The following is a 14,628-nucleotide window of genomic DNA, read 5'->3' on the forward strand; positions in this document are numbered from 1 at the left end:
ACAGCAAGTAGCTCTTTGATGTGGTGACCGTGTTGTGCAGTCCTATTTCTTACACACCATCAGTGTGTAGGAGTTCCATATCCTCAACACCCTTACAACAACTCTGGATCTTGATGTGACAAATAACAAACCCTGCTAAAAGTGAAAAACAATCTGATTCACACTCATCCCTGAGAGAGGGTGATCCTGGTCACGCCTCTCTAGACTCCTTCCCCTCCGTGGTGGTTCCCACAGCGCTAAATTCCAGCTGAAACCCTACGACCTTTTCCTTGTCTTTGTTCCAAACACATCAGCTCACAGATAATTTTACTCACTTTCTGAATTTTCCTAATCTGGTCCGAGAGTGTATCTAACAGACGAGTTTTCAGGAAGTCCATCACCTTGACCACCCGGCCATCAATGTAGCAACTGGAATAAAAATAAAATAAGAGTCAGATACAGTTTTGAGCAGGGGACTAGACATATACTTCTCATAGCAGAAGGCTCTGCTTTGAGGGGTAGACTGGCCCTGAGATTCATCTCCTGATAGTTTTGGCTTCTTGATACTTTTAAAGCACATGATACAATCTTGTGCCCTCTCTGTTTCCAATTCCAGTCTTGCTCAGGTAAAAACCCATTTCTTGCTTTCTGGGAAACGATAGAAAGTTCATAATCTAAACTGGGCAATAGAGAAAAATTTACTTTTTCCTCTTGGGAAAGGGCTTAGCCTTCAATCTCATGCTGTCTCTATCTTTACCTTAAAGCAATAAAGGCATGGGAGAGTCTCAAAGGAATCCCCAAACATTTGTTAAGTTTCCACTTTTAAATAAGAAAATAAACAACAGAGGAAAATTCTGACGTAGCGCAGTAAGAGCCTCAAGTGTTTCCAGGAAGCTTGCTTCCCTAGTAACGTTCATTACAGCTGAACTCCCCTCTCCTTCACTGGGCTGAATGAATGAGCGAATAAATGAACAAACAAATGCAAAGGACTTCACAAATCAGTCCAACAGCTCTCTCCGCAGACAACAGGGCTGGTGCTCATTGTCTTGCTTTCAGTCTGGTTTTCATTAGAAGCTTACGAGAGTCATCAAGCTGCACTGACACTACACTGTGAACATTTGACCAAAGCAGGCCCGCCCCCCTCTTTTGGGGTCCTCTTTTCTGAGCAGACAGGCTCCGGGTCAGAGGACCTTCATTTTCTCCAACCCCTCCTTACTCCTATCTTTGCAAAATTGGAATGAAATAAAAAATTAAATGCTCATGATTCCTAGATGCTAGCCTAATCTACTAAAGGCTCACTGGTTGATAACTAACGATAGATTTTCTTCCACTTGAAATAAAATATCTATCCATTAGTACATAGAGAGCTATATGAAAATTCTTCTTAATGTTAAATCTCCATACCAACACATGCTGTATTGGAGGGTCAGGTTTAAAAATCTTTGCTTATAAACAGGTGCTCTAGTTGAAGTAAGGGGAGGGGGCAGGTCTTACTCAACCTCCTGATGGCCTCTCTCACCACTATAAGACATCCCAAAGAACCTAATGTTTAAATCACTGATATGTTAATAAGCATGCGATTTTGGAGATAGACATCTGAATTCAGATTTCTGGTTTGCATTTGCTACTTCTATTATCCCAGATGTTTTCATATTTAAATTTTTTAAAATCTATCTTCTCTCTCCCCCCTCTCATCCATCTATCTATCTATCGATCTATCTATCTATCTATCTCTCTATCTACCTATCTATCTACTAACCCACCTACCTACCTGCCTATCTATCATCTATCTAGTTTTTGTTTGTTTGTTTTTTGAGACAAAGACTCATTTTGTAGTCTAGGCTGGCCTGGAACTCACTATGTACCTCAGGCTGGCCTTGAACTATAGCATTCCTCCTGTTTTAGCTTGTAGATTCTGGAATTTTAGAAGCGTGCCATCATGCTTGTTAATAAAAGAGAGGTGGCATATATGTTCCTTGGAGCTAAGTTCAATTCAAGGAGATGATGAACCTTAAATGCCTGGCACACAGCAGGCACACAAAAGATTTCTTGTTTTCAAGTCTTAAAGTAGAAGTGCTGTCAGAGGATATATACTTAAATGTTCTATATGGTTACTTACATAATGGAATACAACAATAACATGACACTTCAACTCATCTCTGGTTCAAAGGCTAAACTAAGGTTCAACAAACATTTCTTATGTATAACATAGTTTCAGTTATGGCTACTGCCTTAACAGTTCTTCCAACCTTTTCTTGCTCATATTTCATTACTACCGTCTCTAATTTTTTTAACAAGTTGAGCTAGATAGTGCATACATGAAAAGTGGGCATAGTGGGACAGAACGATGACATTAAAGCATATCTGTGCAACGCACAGCTCTAATGCACACCTGAAGAAACGAATACTTACATGGTGACTAGTCCTATGACAAACAGTAAACTATAATTATTCTTAGTATTCAAGGAAGCATATTCCAGTTTCCCCTTTTCTCTACATTAATTTCACAGCAGCTATGATAACAATCAGCGTTTATGGTTTTTGCTGCCAACACATATAGTTTAATAGTTATTGAGATGAAGATGCCAGATGTAATTTTTCGGTATGTATGATTCTCCCCAAATATTTAGACTAACCCATCTGATCTATGGTCCCTTCATTCTTTTCTTCTTTTCTTTTATTCCCTATTCAACTTACATAGAACTTAGAGGTAAAAAACCCTAGTTCAATATGCTTCACCACTTACTACCTATGTGATTTTGGATCCCTATTGCCCTTTTCCAAGTTGGCATAAAAAGTAATGGATTTAATTATAACATTTAAATACACATATATCTGTATTTCTCTTTCTATAAAACTTGTTTAAAAACTCAGGCCTGGAGGCAGAAAGACAGCTCACTGGGTAAAGGTGCTTGCCACAAAAGCCCGAGGATCCGTTCAACCTGTGAGACTTACCTCTGACTTCAACATGTGTGTGCTCTCCTCCTCTCTCTGTATATGTGTATATGTCTCGGTCTGTCTGTCTGTCTGTCCCTCTCATACACATACACACTCACACATACACAATAAATGAAATAGTAAAAAAATACAGTAAAAATTCAAGCCTGTAATATTTTTATGAGGGTGCTACGGCGAACAAACAAAGAGAAATACTGGCCACAGAGCCTAGCACATGAAAGCATCCAATAACCAAATATGCTCTGCTAGGCTGCTTAAAGGCTCAAGGTAGCGGAGACTTGACTGAAAGGCTGTGCTTTGGGCTTGCAGGGGAACCTCTGTCCAGAGGAGGAGCCGCTCATTCACTGTGAGGTTTGGGGGAGCAAAGTATGTAGCAATAAAGACAGACTCCGGATTCCTCGCAGATGGGAGCAGAGAGAAATATGCTCCATGTTACTGTTTGCTCGGTGACTGACATTCTATTTTTCTGGACTCAGAAGCAGTACAATTCTCCCCTTCTTTTGGCACAGAGGAAGGGGCTCCTTAACTTAACTTAAGCCTTTTAGAACCCATTATTGACCCCATTTTTAACCTAACAAGCTGGATTCAATTATTCTCAGTTGTTTCTTGGCTACTTCTGAAGACTGAATTTGGACTGAAGCAGGAAGAACTACTGGCAGAGAAACCAGTGGACAAAGTTACCTTGATGCTGTGGGTTAAGAAGTGAACTGGTTCCAGACAAGGGAAGATACAGAAGGCGCGCAAGTGAGAGGCTGCAGTGAAAGCACCCATAAGATTCCTTAGCAGGAGACACCAGGGCATGGGGCCAATGATCACCATGAGCTCAAGAGACAGGATGCTTTGGAGAGCATGATGCTGAGGACAGTTAGGCATTAGAGCTGGGCCACAGCTTGTCAAGGGAAAGGAAAGATACAGTTTGATATATCAAACATAAGCAGAATGTCAAGAAGGAAATATATACCAGGTACTTAGAGATAGAGGAAAACGGAGATGAGCAATGTTGACCCGGGGGTCTTCTGCAGCTTAGAAGTCATGGGTGAAACTATGGCAATAGAGGAAGTTTCTAAGAAAATAAGAGAAGGTCAGAGATGTCAGGGACCCTTTAAAGTTCTTCTTAAATATGGCCCTGGGCATTGCTTGTACCTTTGACCCAACTAAGAGGCCCATGTCCCTGCACTAAGCAAACAGCATCTTTCTAAGAAACCCAGTCTGAGTCCAATCTGTATTTAGATGTCAAAGGAGCCCTCATATTGGACTGAGAATTTAAGCAATTTTCATTTGCAACTTAAGCTCATTTTTTTTTTTTTTTTTTGGTCTCAAACTATTGGAACAGGAACTCTGGTTTAGGATCATGTTGAAGAAGGGGGAAGGGATCAGTTAACAATACTGCATGAACTGGATAAACCCTAAAGCCTCCTTTATTATATTTTATTTTCTAAATTTAGACAGGATCTCACTATAATCAAGTCTAGTCTGGAACAATTCATTATATATCACAAGCTGGCTTCAGCTCACAAATAGGCCTCCTACCTCAGTCCATCTGAGGAAGCCCTGCTTTTGAGAGAACTTTGGTGCCAATAGTACCTCTCCACAGTGCCATAGATATAGACCCAATATAGCACGCACATAAGGGTATAAAGGAAGGAAAGCAGTGTATGCTCACCATTTAGTAAAAATAAACTACTCATCATGCTAATGAAGGCTATCTATTTATTTATGTACTTATTGCATACCTTAGTGCAGCCCCAACTCCAATGTTACCGATTGCTAACAAACACTGGGTAAAAGGAAGCCAGGTTAGATCACTTCTATTTTTTCTAGTGATTTTGGTGCAACTCTCTTCTTTTTTGACCTTTGCCCTGAGAAGATAAGGCTGATTCTTAGCTACCTACTAATTTCTACAGGAGATAATTGCCACACAGGATTCTGAAGACAGATAAATAAAAAGGAGAAAAATTGCTGGTGGGAGACCAAAGAAATTCTTCACTTACAGAAGCTCTAGAAACTTCTCTATAAATCTGTAAAAGGAACTGTTATTTGTCTGTTTCAATTGTTGTGTGGGAGGCTTACTGACTCCTTCTGCTGACCTAGGCCTAGTCCTGGAGGCTTCTAGCCTCTATAAGATCTAACCTAGGCCTAGAATGTTTCCAGCCTCTGAGACTTACTGCTTAATAAGTTCACTCTTTCTTATTCTTACTGAGATCTGAGATGGCTGCTTCAACTCAGCTGTTTTGGCTCAAACTCTTCTTCCAGCTGACTTATTCAATCTGGCTTCTCTCTCAGCCTCTGAAATGCTGTTTGACCTCAAACTAACTCCAGCAGTATTTTCTAATCTTCTGGATCTTTCTCATTCTCTGCCTTGTTCTGTCTTCACCTGTGTTTAACTTGTTCTCTCATTCAACCTCTCTGTAAAACTCCAATGGTAAATCTGCCTCCTCTCTCCTCATTCTCTGTGTTGTTCCCTTCTACCTTCCCTTTCCTTTCTCTTCTTGCGAGAGTTGGGCGTATCCTATTCTGTCAAATCATCTCTGATTCATCACTTTTTCTGTCACAGAATTAGACATAACTTTAAATATATATGATATATTTCATCTTATTTTTAAAGTACTGTCTTGTCTTTATTATAAGAGAAATATATGCAAGTTAAAAAACAAACACAAACAAAATAGAAGTATCAAATGAGGAGCCACTTGTAAAACCAACACTTAGTATCACTGTTCACATTTTGATGAATCTCCTTCCAGAGTTTTTCATAGTCACTGGACAGGAAATTTCCTACAATATATTAAGTAAAATCTATTCTAGATCCCATTGTACTAACATATAAATTTAAGCTTGCTCAACTAAGACACTCAAGTCTTCTTACAAGATATTGGTCAAAGCATCCTACTTTGATTTTCACTCCATCCTGACCATGTGTAGGTGCCCTGCCATCAGCTGCAGCTCCAGTGTCTTCCCACCTATCTTCTTCCAGTCCTCAAGATTCAGTTTTAGGCTTGTGCTACCATTAGCCACTTACGCCCATTAGCTTCTTAAAACAGTTAATGAGGAGAGCTTGTTGGCCCCAGGGGCAGCTGGTTTTGTTTACCTGGCCCTTTACTTAAGAGGAAAAACCTTTGGCCCTTATTATCTGACCCCTTCTTTTATTTCAGGTAATTACATTAGGGCTGGCTTCCCAATGCTCAGGAATTTCCGGACCCTTTTCCCCCCTGCCTGCTGCTTTCAAGGAGGAGGGGCAGTCTACTCAGAATTTTAACACCCGGCCTGCTGACTGAACAGGTAATTCCATAAAACTGAAGCCTTATCCTCGAAGGGGTTGGGGGTGCAGGGAAGAGAAGCTTAAAAAATCATTAGAACACCCTGCTGACCTGTAAAACCTAGTCTGACACCTCAAAGCCAAGCAATGGAGAAAGCTGATTGGAGACTCAATAAAGCAGTATAAAATGTGCTTGCCCCTCCAATGGGCCTCACTCTGGGCTCATGCTGGGCTGCTGCTGTTTGCACTTGCCATAGGGTTTGATTCTGAGGGGGAATCATTCTTTATTTTCTCTACAGTGGGTCAAACTTTCTATATTGTGTTTAAAATTACTTGAGACAGTAAAGCTCTACTGAAGTACAACTGCAAAGAAAGGTTCTAGATAATATAAATGCTTTTTGAGCTTTCTTAAACTTGTTTGAGTAATTCCATGCGTAAGTTCCCTAGTAGACCAAAATATTAGAGTTAATTTGAAAGAGTTTGTACTGTGAAAAATATATAGCAAACTAGTGTAAACAAAGGCTTGGGCTATGGACATCCCCCAGCACACAATGGATACTAAAGGATACTCTACAAAATATTGAGTGACTGACTGTGTGGTTCAATTCACAGTGAGCCAGGATATAGAACTGGGACTAAAGTGTCTTAAGGCTAAGCACCCCATTCCTAATCTGTTCTTTTCAGTTAACTCTGCAGATTTTGGATCCTGAGCCTGAAGTGTAGTATTTTCCCCATGTATCCAGAATTGTCTGTGGAGAGACACTATCTTGGCAGAGGCTCAAACAGCTGGACCTTGATCGCAGCAGTGCTGGGGAGAGTCTACAGGAAGCTAAAAAAAGGAATGGGTGGGAAAATCCTACATACTGCAGCCATGGGAGTGGGCTCTGAAGAGGCCCCCTCCAGGGATTTGTGGGGCTATAATAGGCAATGGTACTAAACTCGGGGCGGGGGCGGGGGGAGGCAGGAATGCATCCAGGTGTTTATGTCTGAAAATTGATTGTGGGGCCATTATTGCAATAAGATCAAATGTACAAAATATAAAATTATTCTCAAAATAAATATTTATATAGAATGATAAAATAAATAACAACAAGCTCCTAGAAACTTGAAAATCTTTCTTCTTTTGGTCTCTATCCCTACCTCTTCCTCATTTCCTCTAGTTTTCATTTTCCCACCCTTGAGGCAATGTAACAGAAATGTATACATAGAAATATTTCCTGATAGTACCATTTAGACAATCAACAACTTCTAGTAGTCAAAACAACAACAACAACAAAAACCAATTCCAGAAAGGGCCAAACCTGGTAAACCTAAGTGGGGCATCAGCAAGAGGAATGCAGAGCTTAAGACCTCAGAACATACTACCCACATGCACTGATTTTAAAAAAGTCTTTACTCCTCAGAATTTGATACATGTATGCAATGAAATATGATCATTACCTTGTACCAGGTCTTTCATGCTGCAATACCAACTGCTAGCTCACTAGTGCAACAGTGGCACAACTGTTATAGGTGTAACTAACTGATTTCTGGTTGAAGATGACTGCATCTACCATGGAAGTTGAAGAGAAATTGAAGAAGACACTGCAAGATGGATAGAGCTACCATGTCATGGATTGGAATACTTATGTTTTGAAAAACAGATGTAACATCAAAACTAGTCAATAGACAAAATAGAATCCCCATTAAAATTCCAATGACATTCTTCACAAACACACAAAACATAGAAACCTACAAAATCTTCAATAGATAAAATAATTCTAAGCAGAAAGAATAAGGCAGGAGGTATCAGACAGAATATTTGACCTCAAATTATACTATAGAGCCACAGTGACAGACAACATGATTATGGTGCAAAAATAGACATGCAGACCAATGAAATAGCATACAGAGGACCTAAAAGTAAATTCATATAGACACCTAAATTTTTACAAAGATGCCAAAACATACAGTTAAAAAAGCCTCTTCAACAAATAGTGTTGGGAAAACTGGATATTCACTTGCAGAAAAATAAAATTAGTAACCTAATACTCACTCTGAGCAAAATGTCAATTTAAGGTGGATCAAGAATTTTTAGGTGAGATGTTGAAATGGCTAGAAAAGCATAAGGAAGATACTTTAAGATGTAGGCATATGCAAGAACTTTCAGAACAGGAAGTAACTCTAGGAACTAGTCAGATTACATGAAAGTAAAAAGATTCTTCACAATAAAGGAAATGATCATGAGAGTGAAGGGACAGCCTAGAGTGAGAAAACACTTCCCCTAGCTGTTCTTCAAACCGGGGCTTACTATGCGGAATGCAAAGAACTGTGTGAGGCTGAGATAGAAACAGTTGGTAAAGCAGCTATAAGCCTGAGTGCCTGAATTTGAATCCACAGCACCGTACAACCACCTGGGTGTAGTAGTATATGTCTGTAATACCAGTGCAGCAGAGAAAGAAACAGGAGAACCCCTGAAGTGTGCTGGCTAGCCAGTCTTGTTAATTTGGTGAGGTCCAGATCAGGGAGAAATCTCGTCTCAAAAGATAAGGGGGAGAGGGATAGAGGAGAACACTGACAATTCTGGCTTCCACAGGCGTTCAGATACAGCACACACAGAATAAATGGACAATAACTATAGAAACTAAACACTACCTTTCCCCTGAAAAACCTTCCAATCAACAAATGGACTGATGAACTAAGTTGCAATTCTTGAATCAAGAAACACAAATGACCAGTATTTTTAAAAGTATTTACTATCCTCTTAGCATTAAGAAATGCCAATGAAAACTACTTTGAGATTCTATCTTAGCACAGCAGGAATGGCTAACATCAAGAAAACAAAAGACAGCAATGCTAGGGAGGATGTGGGGTAAGAGGAATCTATTTGTTCCTGAGAAGTTTAATTGGGTACAGTCACTATTGAACTCATTATAGAGGTTCTTCCAAAATTTAAATTAAAGCAACTACATGACACAGTTTTACTGAAATATGAAATATGCACCATGCAACAGATACGATATGGAGAAGTTTATTATATGAGCATGGGAGAGCAGGGAAGTGGGAGGGGAACCCCAGAGAGAGAGAGAGAGAGACGTAGAGACAGCAAGAGAGGAAAAGAAAGCAAGAGAGGAAGAGAGAAACAAGAGAGAGAGAGAGGGAGAGAGAGAGAGAGAGAGAGAGAGAGAGAGAGAGAGAGAGAGAGAGAGAAAGAGAAAGAGAAATGAAATGGCCCTGTCCTTTTATATACACCTGGGCAGGGGGGACACCCAGTGGCAGGCAGGTAATGATGTCATAGGTTGCTAGGCAGATTGGGGCAGTGTGCTAACATTTACCACTCCTAGGCATATAGTGGAAAGACCCGAGTCCTGCCATAGAGATGCTTGTACACTCATGTTTACTGCTGTACTATTTATAGTGCCAAGAAATAGGTCCAGCTTAGATCAATAGGTCAAGAAAACATGGTATATATATATATATATATATATATTAAAATTTTATTCAGTTATAAAGAAAAACGACATCAGGATATTTACCAATAAGCAAAATAAGCCAGGCTCATAAAGACAAGTACTGTATTTTAATTTGTATGTATGTACTTGTGATTAGCTGTGTGTGTGTATGAGAGAGAGGAGTGTGTATGTTTGTGTGTATGCACATGTGTGTATAAATGTCATGTAAACAGAAAGACAACCATTAGAAGAGAAAAAGAAGATCTAGTTAGAAGGAAGGGGAAGTGGAGTACAAGTGATGTTGAAGTTGAGGCTCACAGAAAGGAAGGAAATCAACAGGAGGCCATTGGACAGAACACAGGAGAGAGGTTGGGAAGACAACAGCAACCAAGCATTATTCAAGTGCCATACTGAAACCCATTACGTTGCATGCCAACTTAAAAAATGAAAACAAACCACAAAACAAACCAAGAACCAAAGTTGAATGAAAATAAGCATATATGTAATCTCTCCATTTTCATGTAGTTTTATATAAATTAAATCTATGTGGTTTATACAATTTTTCAAGCATGCAAGCAATATATAGTTTATGGGTTCTCATGTACATAGTAAACATTGAAATGTGCACTAGAAGCATGTAATCTGAAATTATTCAGTTATATGTCTTGGAAAAATATGAGGCTAGGTTGGGAAACAAGTACATTTCACTTTTATACTTAAATGCTTTGTTTCACCTAAAATATAAGCAAAATAAAAATAGCAGTGAAACGTATCAATTATGAATTGTAGATATGTATAAGAATTTATATCTAATTCTACTTCTATTTTTTATTTTGCTAAGAGTATTGTAACAGGAATCTTTATGTAGCTAAATTATCCATTTTCCTCAGGAAGAGAGTCAATAATTATTCCTCTCTGAGAAAATGTGCACACAAGAACTTTTTAAAATAAAGAACATAAACAAAAATATTCTGGCCCAAATAAATAGAAGCTATTCAGGAAAACAGGTCCACTTATAAAGGCAAAGAGGAGAATGGACAAGAGGTGCCACGAGTGTTGGTGTTCTCCTTTTGGGAGACTACGTGGGACTAAAGAGCACGGAGTTTATGGAGCTATGAGCAGGAAGAGCAGTTTTCATTCAGTTAGAATGTAGCTGTATCATTTCTGAGACTAAATTGCTTTACTGCTATTGATTTCTTTTCAGCCCTAGGTGGGTCCTTGTGTAATTGTCTGAATGAAGCCATGCTCTGGTGGGCGACCCATGGGCAGCTTGGTCAACAGGAGAATGGTTATGGCTGTTGAGGGGGAAGGGAGTGATCCTGGAGAATTTCTTGGCAGCTTTTCACTGCAAATTAACTAAGTTTAAAAGGTGTAAAGTTGATGCCTGAGATTTCTTTTTTTTCTTTTTTTTCTTTTTTTTAAACTTGTGGTGTTTCTACTTTAGAACTGGAAGGGCCTATATGACTTCAAGGGTCTTCACATCTACAAGACATGCAGATCTTGAGATAAAACTGTTGGTTTGTTATAAAACTAAGCTTTCTCCCAATACATGTAGAGCAAACTTCTAAGTCCTATGTCTGCACCTAGCCCACCACCATTAAAAGGGCAGGTGCCAATAGGTATTGTAGTTGCCCTTGGCAACACGGAGGCAGTCACTGACATTAGATATGTCTCTGCATTTCTCTTATGCCCCTATGTACTACAGGGGAGGTTCCAGAGCCTGAAGATAATGGCATTTTGTGCTTCCTTATAATGATTAGTAGTTCAGCCAAAGACCTCTTAACAATGCTACTAGAGGCCTCAGACCGTTTCCACAAAGAGCCCCTCTCTTCTGTCCATACACAACCCACTGTGCTTGATAAGCACCTTTTCGCATGTAGTTTCATTGATTCTTAGAACTCCCCAAATGAGAGACTGTTCTTCAGACCATTGCAGAGTTTCTCTTCTAAAATGCAAGGTAAGAATAAGATGGGCTGGCCCTTGAGGCTGGGGCTCAACTCAGGACCCCCACCTTGAATTGAGAACATGTGACATTGCTTGGCCCCTCCTCACCAGACATAGAATCTGCTGATTCTGTGAGTCTGTCTGGCACAGACACTATGTTCTAGAACAAGAATCAGTAGCATGAGATGAGATGTAGGAGAAGCCGGGAAGGGGCTGGGAAATGATTATATGCTGCAAAGGAGCAAAGAGAAAAGAAATGGTGGCAGCATCGTGGAAGTTGGAGGGATGAAGTCTCAAAGGATTCTGGTCTAGAAGAACAAAGCAGTTTTCCAAATCTCCATTTTATCAGAATTGCCTATTTAGTTTTAGTTTGCAAACAGTAAATAGATTGACATGGCTCAGAGATCAAAAGGAAAAAGTGTATGTGAGAAGTTCCCTCTACAGCTATGTCTTTGTGACCTCATTTCCCCATGTCTATGCAAGAAATGTTGCCAAGGTTTTTTTTTTTTTTCGGTGATTTTAAAGTATACATAAAAGCAGAACATTCTACACTGTTTTGACTACTCCCATCGCTAAACACTGTCATGTCAAATTGCTTGAATTAGTACACAAAATGTCCCTAGCTTTTAAAATTACATTAGCATCCTATTACATGAATATACTACTGCTTTATTAGCAAATCTCTATTCCTAAAACCCTTTAGTTATTTGAATTCTGTTATAAACAAAGCTGAACCAAGTTACATTGTGTGATGCACTTGCATGCCTAAGGGAACTGGGTTTCAGATGAGTTCTCAACCAAGTAGCTCCAGGTAAGTCTGCTAGTGTCTTGAGCTTTTAGAAATGTGAAGAAATGTGATGACAGTAGGTATAGCATGTTCCAAAAGCACATACATGGAACACTTCCCAAGACAGACAACTATACTGAATAAGGATGAATTAAAGTTTCACAAATGTATTTGCTTTCTCAAGTTTTAATTATTTAACAAAGTGTATAATAAATTATCTTTACAATATACTTTGAAGAAACAAGCAGTCTAGCTACAATATCCTCTTGTTTGGTAGCTAGGGACTCAGAGAGATTTGGATGTTCATTATCAAGCACATGATAGAACAGAGTGGCAGCTGATTTTGACTGGCAGCTTGGCAGGATCTACAGTCTCCTAGGAGACGGGCCTGTGAGCATGTGTGTGAGGGAGCTCAGGGTCCAGTGTGGGTGGCGACACTCCATGGGGTGGGGCCTTGAGAGCAGCAACAGCAGCAGCAGCAGCAGCAGCCATCATTCCTAGCTTCCCAAATCACAGCCCTGTCACTGTGCTTCCAACTGTGAACCAAAGTAGACCTTTCTTTCCTTAAGTGGCCTTAAACATTTTAGAAAATCTTATTCTTACATGTGTGTATGGTATGTGTATGTGCATGATGTGTGTCTGTGGGTGTGCTTGGATTGTATGTAATGTGGAGGCAGGAGAACAACTCGCAGGAGGTGGCTTTCTTCTTCCACGTCTACATGAGGATCGCACTCGTGTCACCAGGCTTGCATGGCGCACACTTTGCGCACTGAACCTTCTCTCCAGTTTTTAAGTTGCTTTTGTCAGATGTTTTGTTGCAGCAATGAGAAAGCAAAATAAAACAACCTGAATATAAACAGTATAGCTCAGTGAATATACTACCTTGCTTAAATTAGTCCTAAATATGCCTAGGGAGACTGTACAGGCTGAAAAATAAATCTATAAAGATTAAAAAAAAAAAAAAACAAAAAGGAAATACTTGATGGGATTAAGATAGAATATGATAGAGCAGCTGGAGTTCTGAGATAAAGTTATTTGACGTTTGTGGAGGAAGTGAGACAACATTAGCTATCAAAGATAAACTGTCCTGAGGCAGCGTGATGGTTAACATTCCAAGAACAATGAAGTATGGTCTGAGCATATTGGAAACAGACCATTCAGCAATTGTTACAAAGGTGTACTATGGACCAAGTATCTAAGAGTAAAAGTAAATGACTTAATGATGAAACTCAAGAATTTGGAAACACAAGAATCAAACCTAAACCCAGTAGATTACAAGACATAAAAATAAAAGCAAAAATGAATTAAATAGAAACAAAGAGAACAATAAAATGAATCAATGAATCTAAAAGCTGGTTTTTGGAGAATATAAGCAAAATCGACAGATCCTAGTCACAGCTAGCCAAAAGAAACAAAGAGATGATCCAATTTACCAAAACCAGAAATCAACAGGTGAAATATTACAATAGACACCAAAGAAATCCAGAATATTATAAGAAAATACGGAAAAACCTGTACTAAAATAATTTGGAAACTCTAAAAGAAATGGATGAATTTGTTGCTTCATTCAAACTACCAAAGAAGAGATCCACAACCTAAACAGATCTATAACAAAATATATCAAACAGTAATAATAAAAAGCTCTCCAACTAAAAATAGGCCTAACCCAGATGAAGTCACAGCAGAATTTTACCAGACTTTCAAGCTTTCAAAAAAGAACTATAATCAACACTTCTTACATTAGTCATAACAAAAGACACAGCAACAACAACAATGACAAAACTATAGACCATATGCCTGATGAACATGGATGTAAAATTTTGTAACAAAATACTAGCAAAAATAATACATGCACACATCAAGACCAAGTTGACTCAATCCCAGAAATTCAGGGCAAGTTCAATATATTTAAGTCAGTAAATGTAATAAATCATGTAAACGGACTTAAAGACAAAAATCACATGATCATTTTAATAGCTGCAAAAAAAGCTTTTGACAAAACCTATTATGCTTTTATGATAGAAATTATAAAGAGTAGGACTGGAGAAAACATACTTAAGGCTATATATCAACATAAAGAAGTCTATAAATATGAAAACCTACAGTAAGATGTGATATTTGGTACACCTTAAAATATCTCTTCTGAGTTGCCTTCAGAAATACACATGCATTTTATGCTGTCATCAGGAAAGCTGTCTTTTTAAAAAAATTTTAAATTTTATTTTATTAATTTATTCTTATTACATCTCAATGGTTATCCCATCCCTTGTATC

The 14,628-nt window shown here is 38.8% G+C and overlaps 1 protein-coding gene across 8 annotated transcripts in view; it reads right to left on the reverse strand.

The window, feature by feature from the left end:
- Hpse2 (heparanase 2 (inactive)) overlaps positions 1–14,628 on the reverse strand; it is a 686,746-nt gene that overhangs the window by 165,614 nt on the left and 506,504 nt on the right. For all 8 annotated transcript variants that reach the window (XM_051146598.1, XM_051146595.1, XM_051146592.1 and 5 more), the window contains one exon: positions 315–408. In XM_051146598.1, the coding sequence (XP_051002555.1) occupies positions 315–408 (94 nt within the window). The remainder of the gene's footprint in view (positions 1–314; positions 409–14,628) is intronic.

This window comes from Acomys russatus, chromosome 5, assembly GCF_903995435.1.
Source record: "Acomys russatus chromosome 5, mAcoRus1.1, whole genome shotgun sequence".
Taxonomy (NCBI): Eukaryota; Metazoa; Chordata; class Mammalia; order Rodentia; family Muridae; genus Acomys; species Acomys russatus.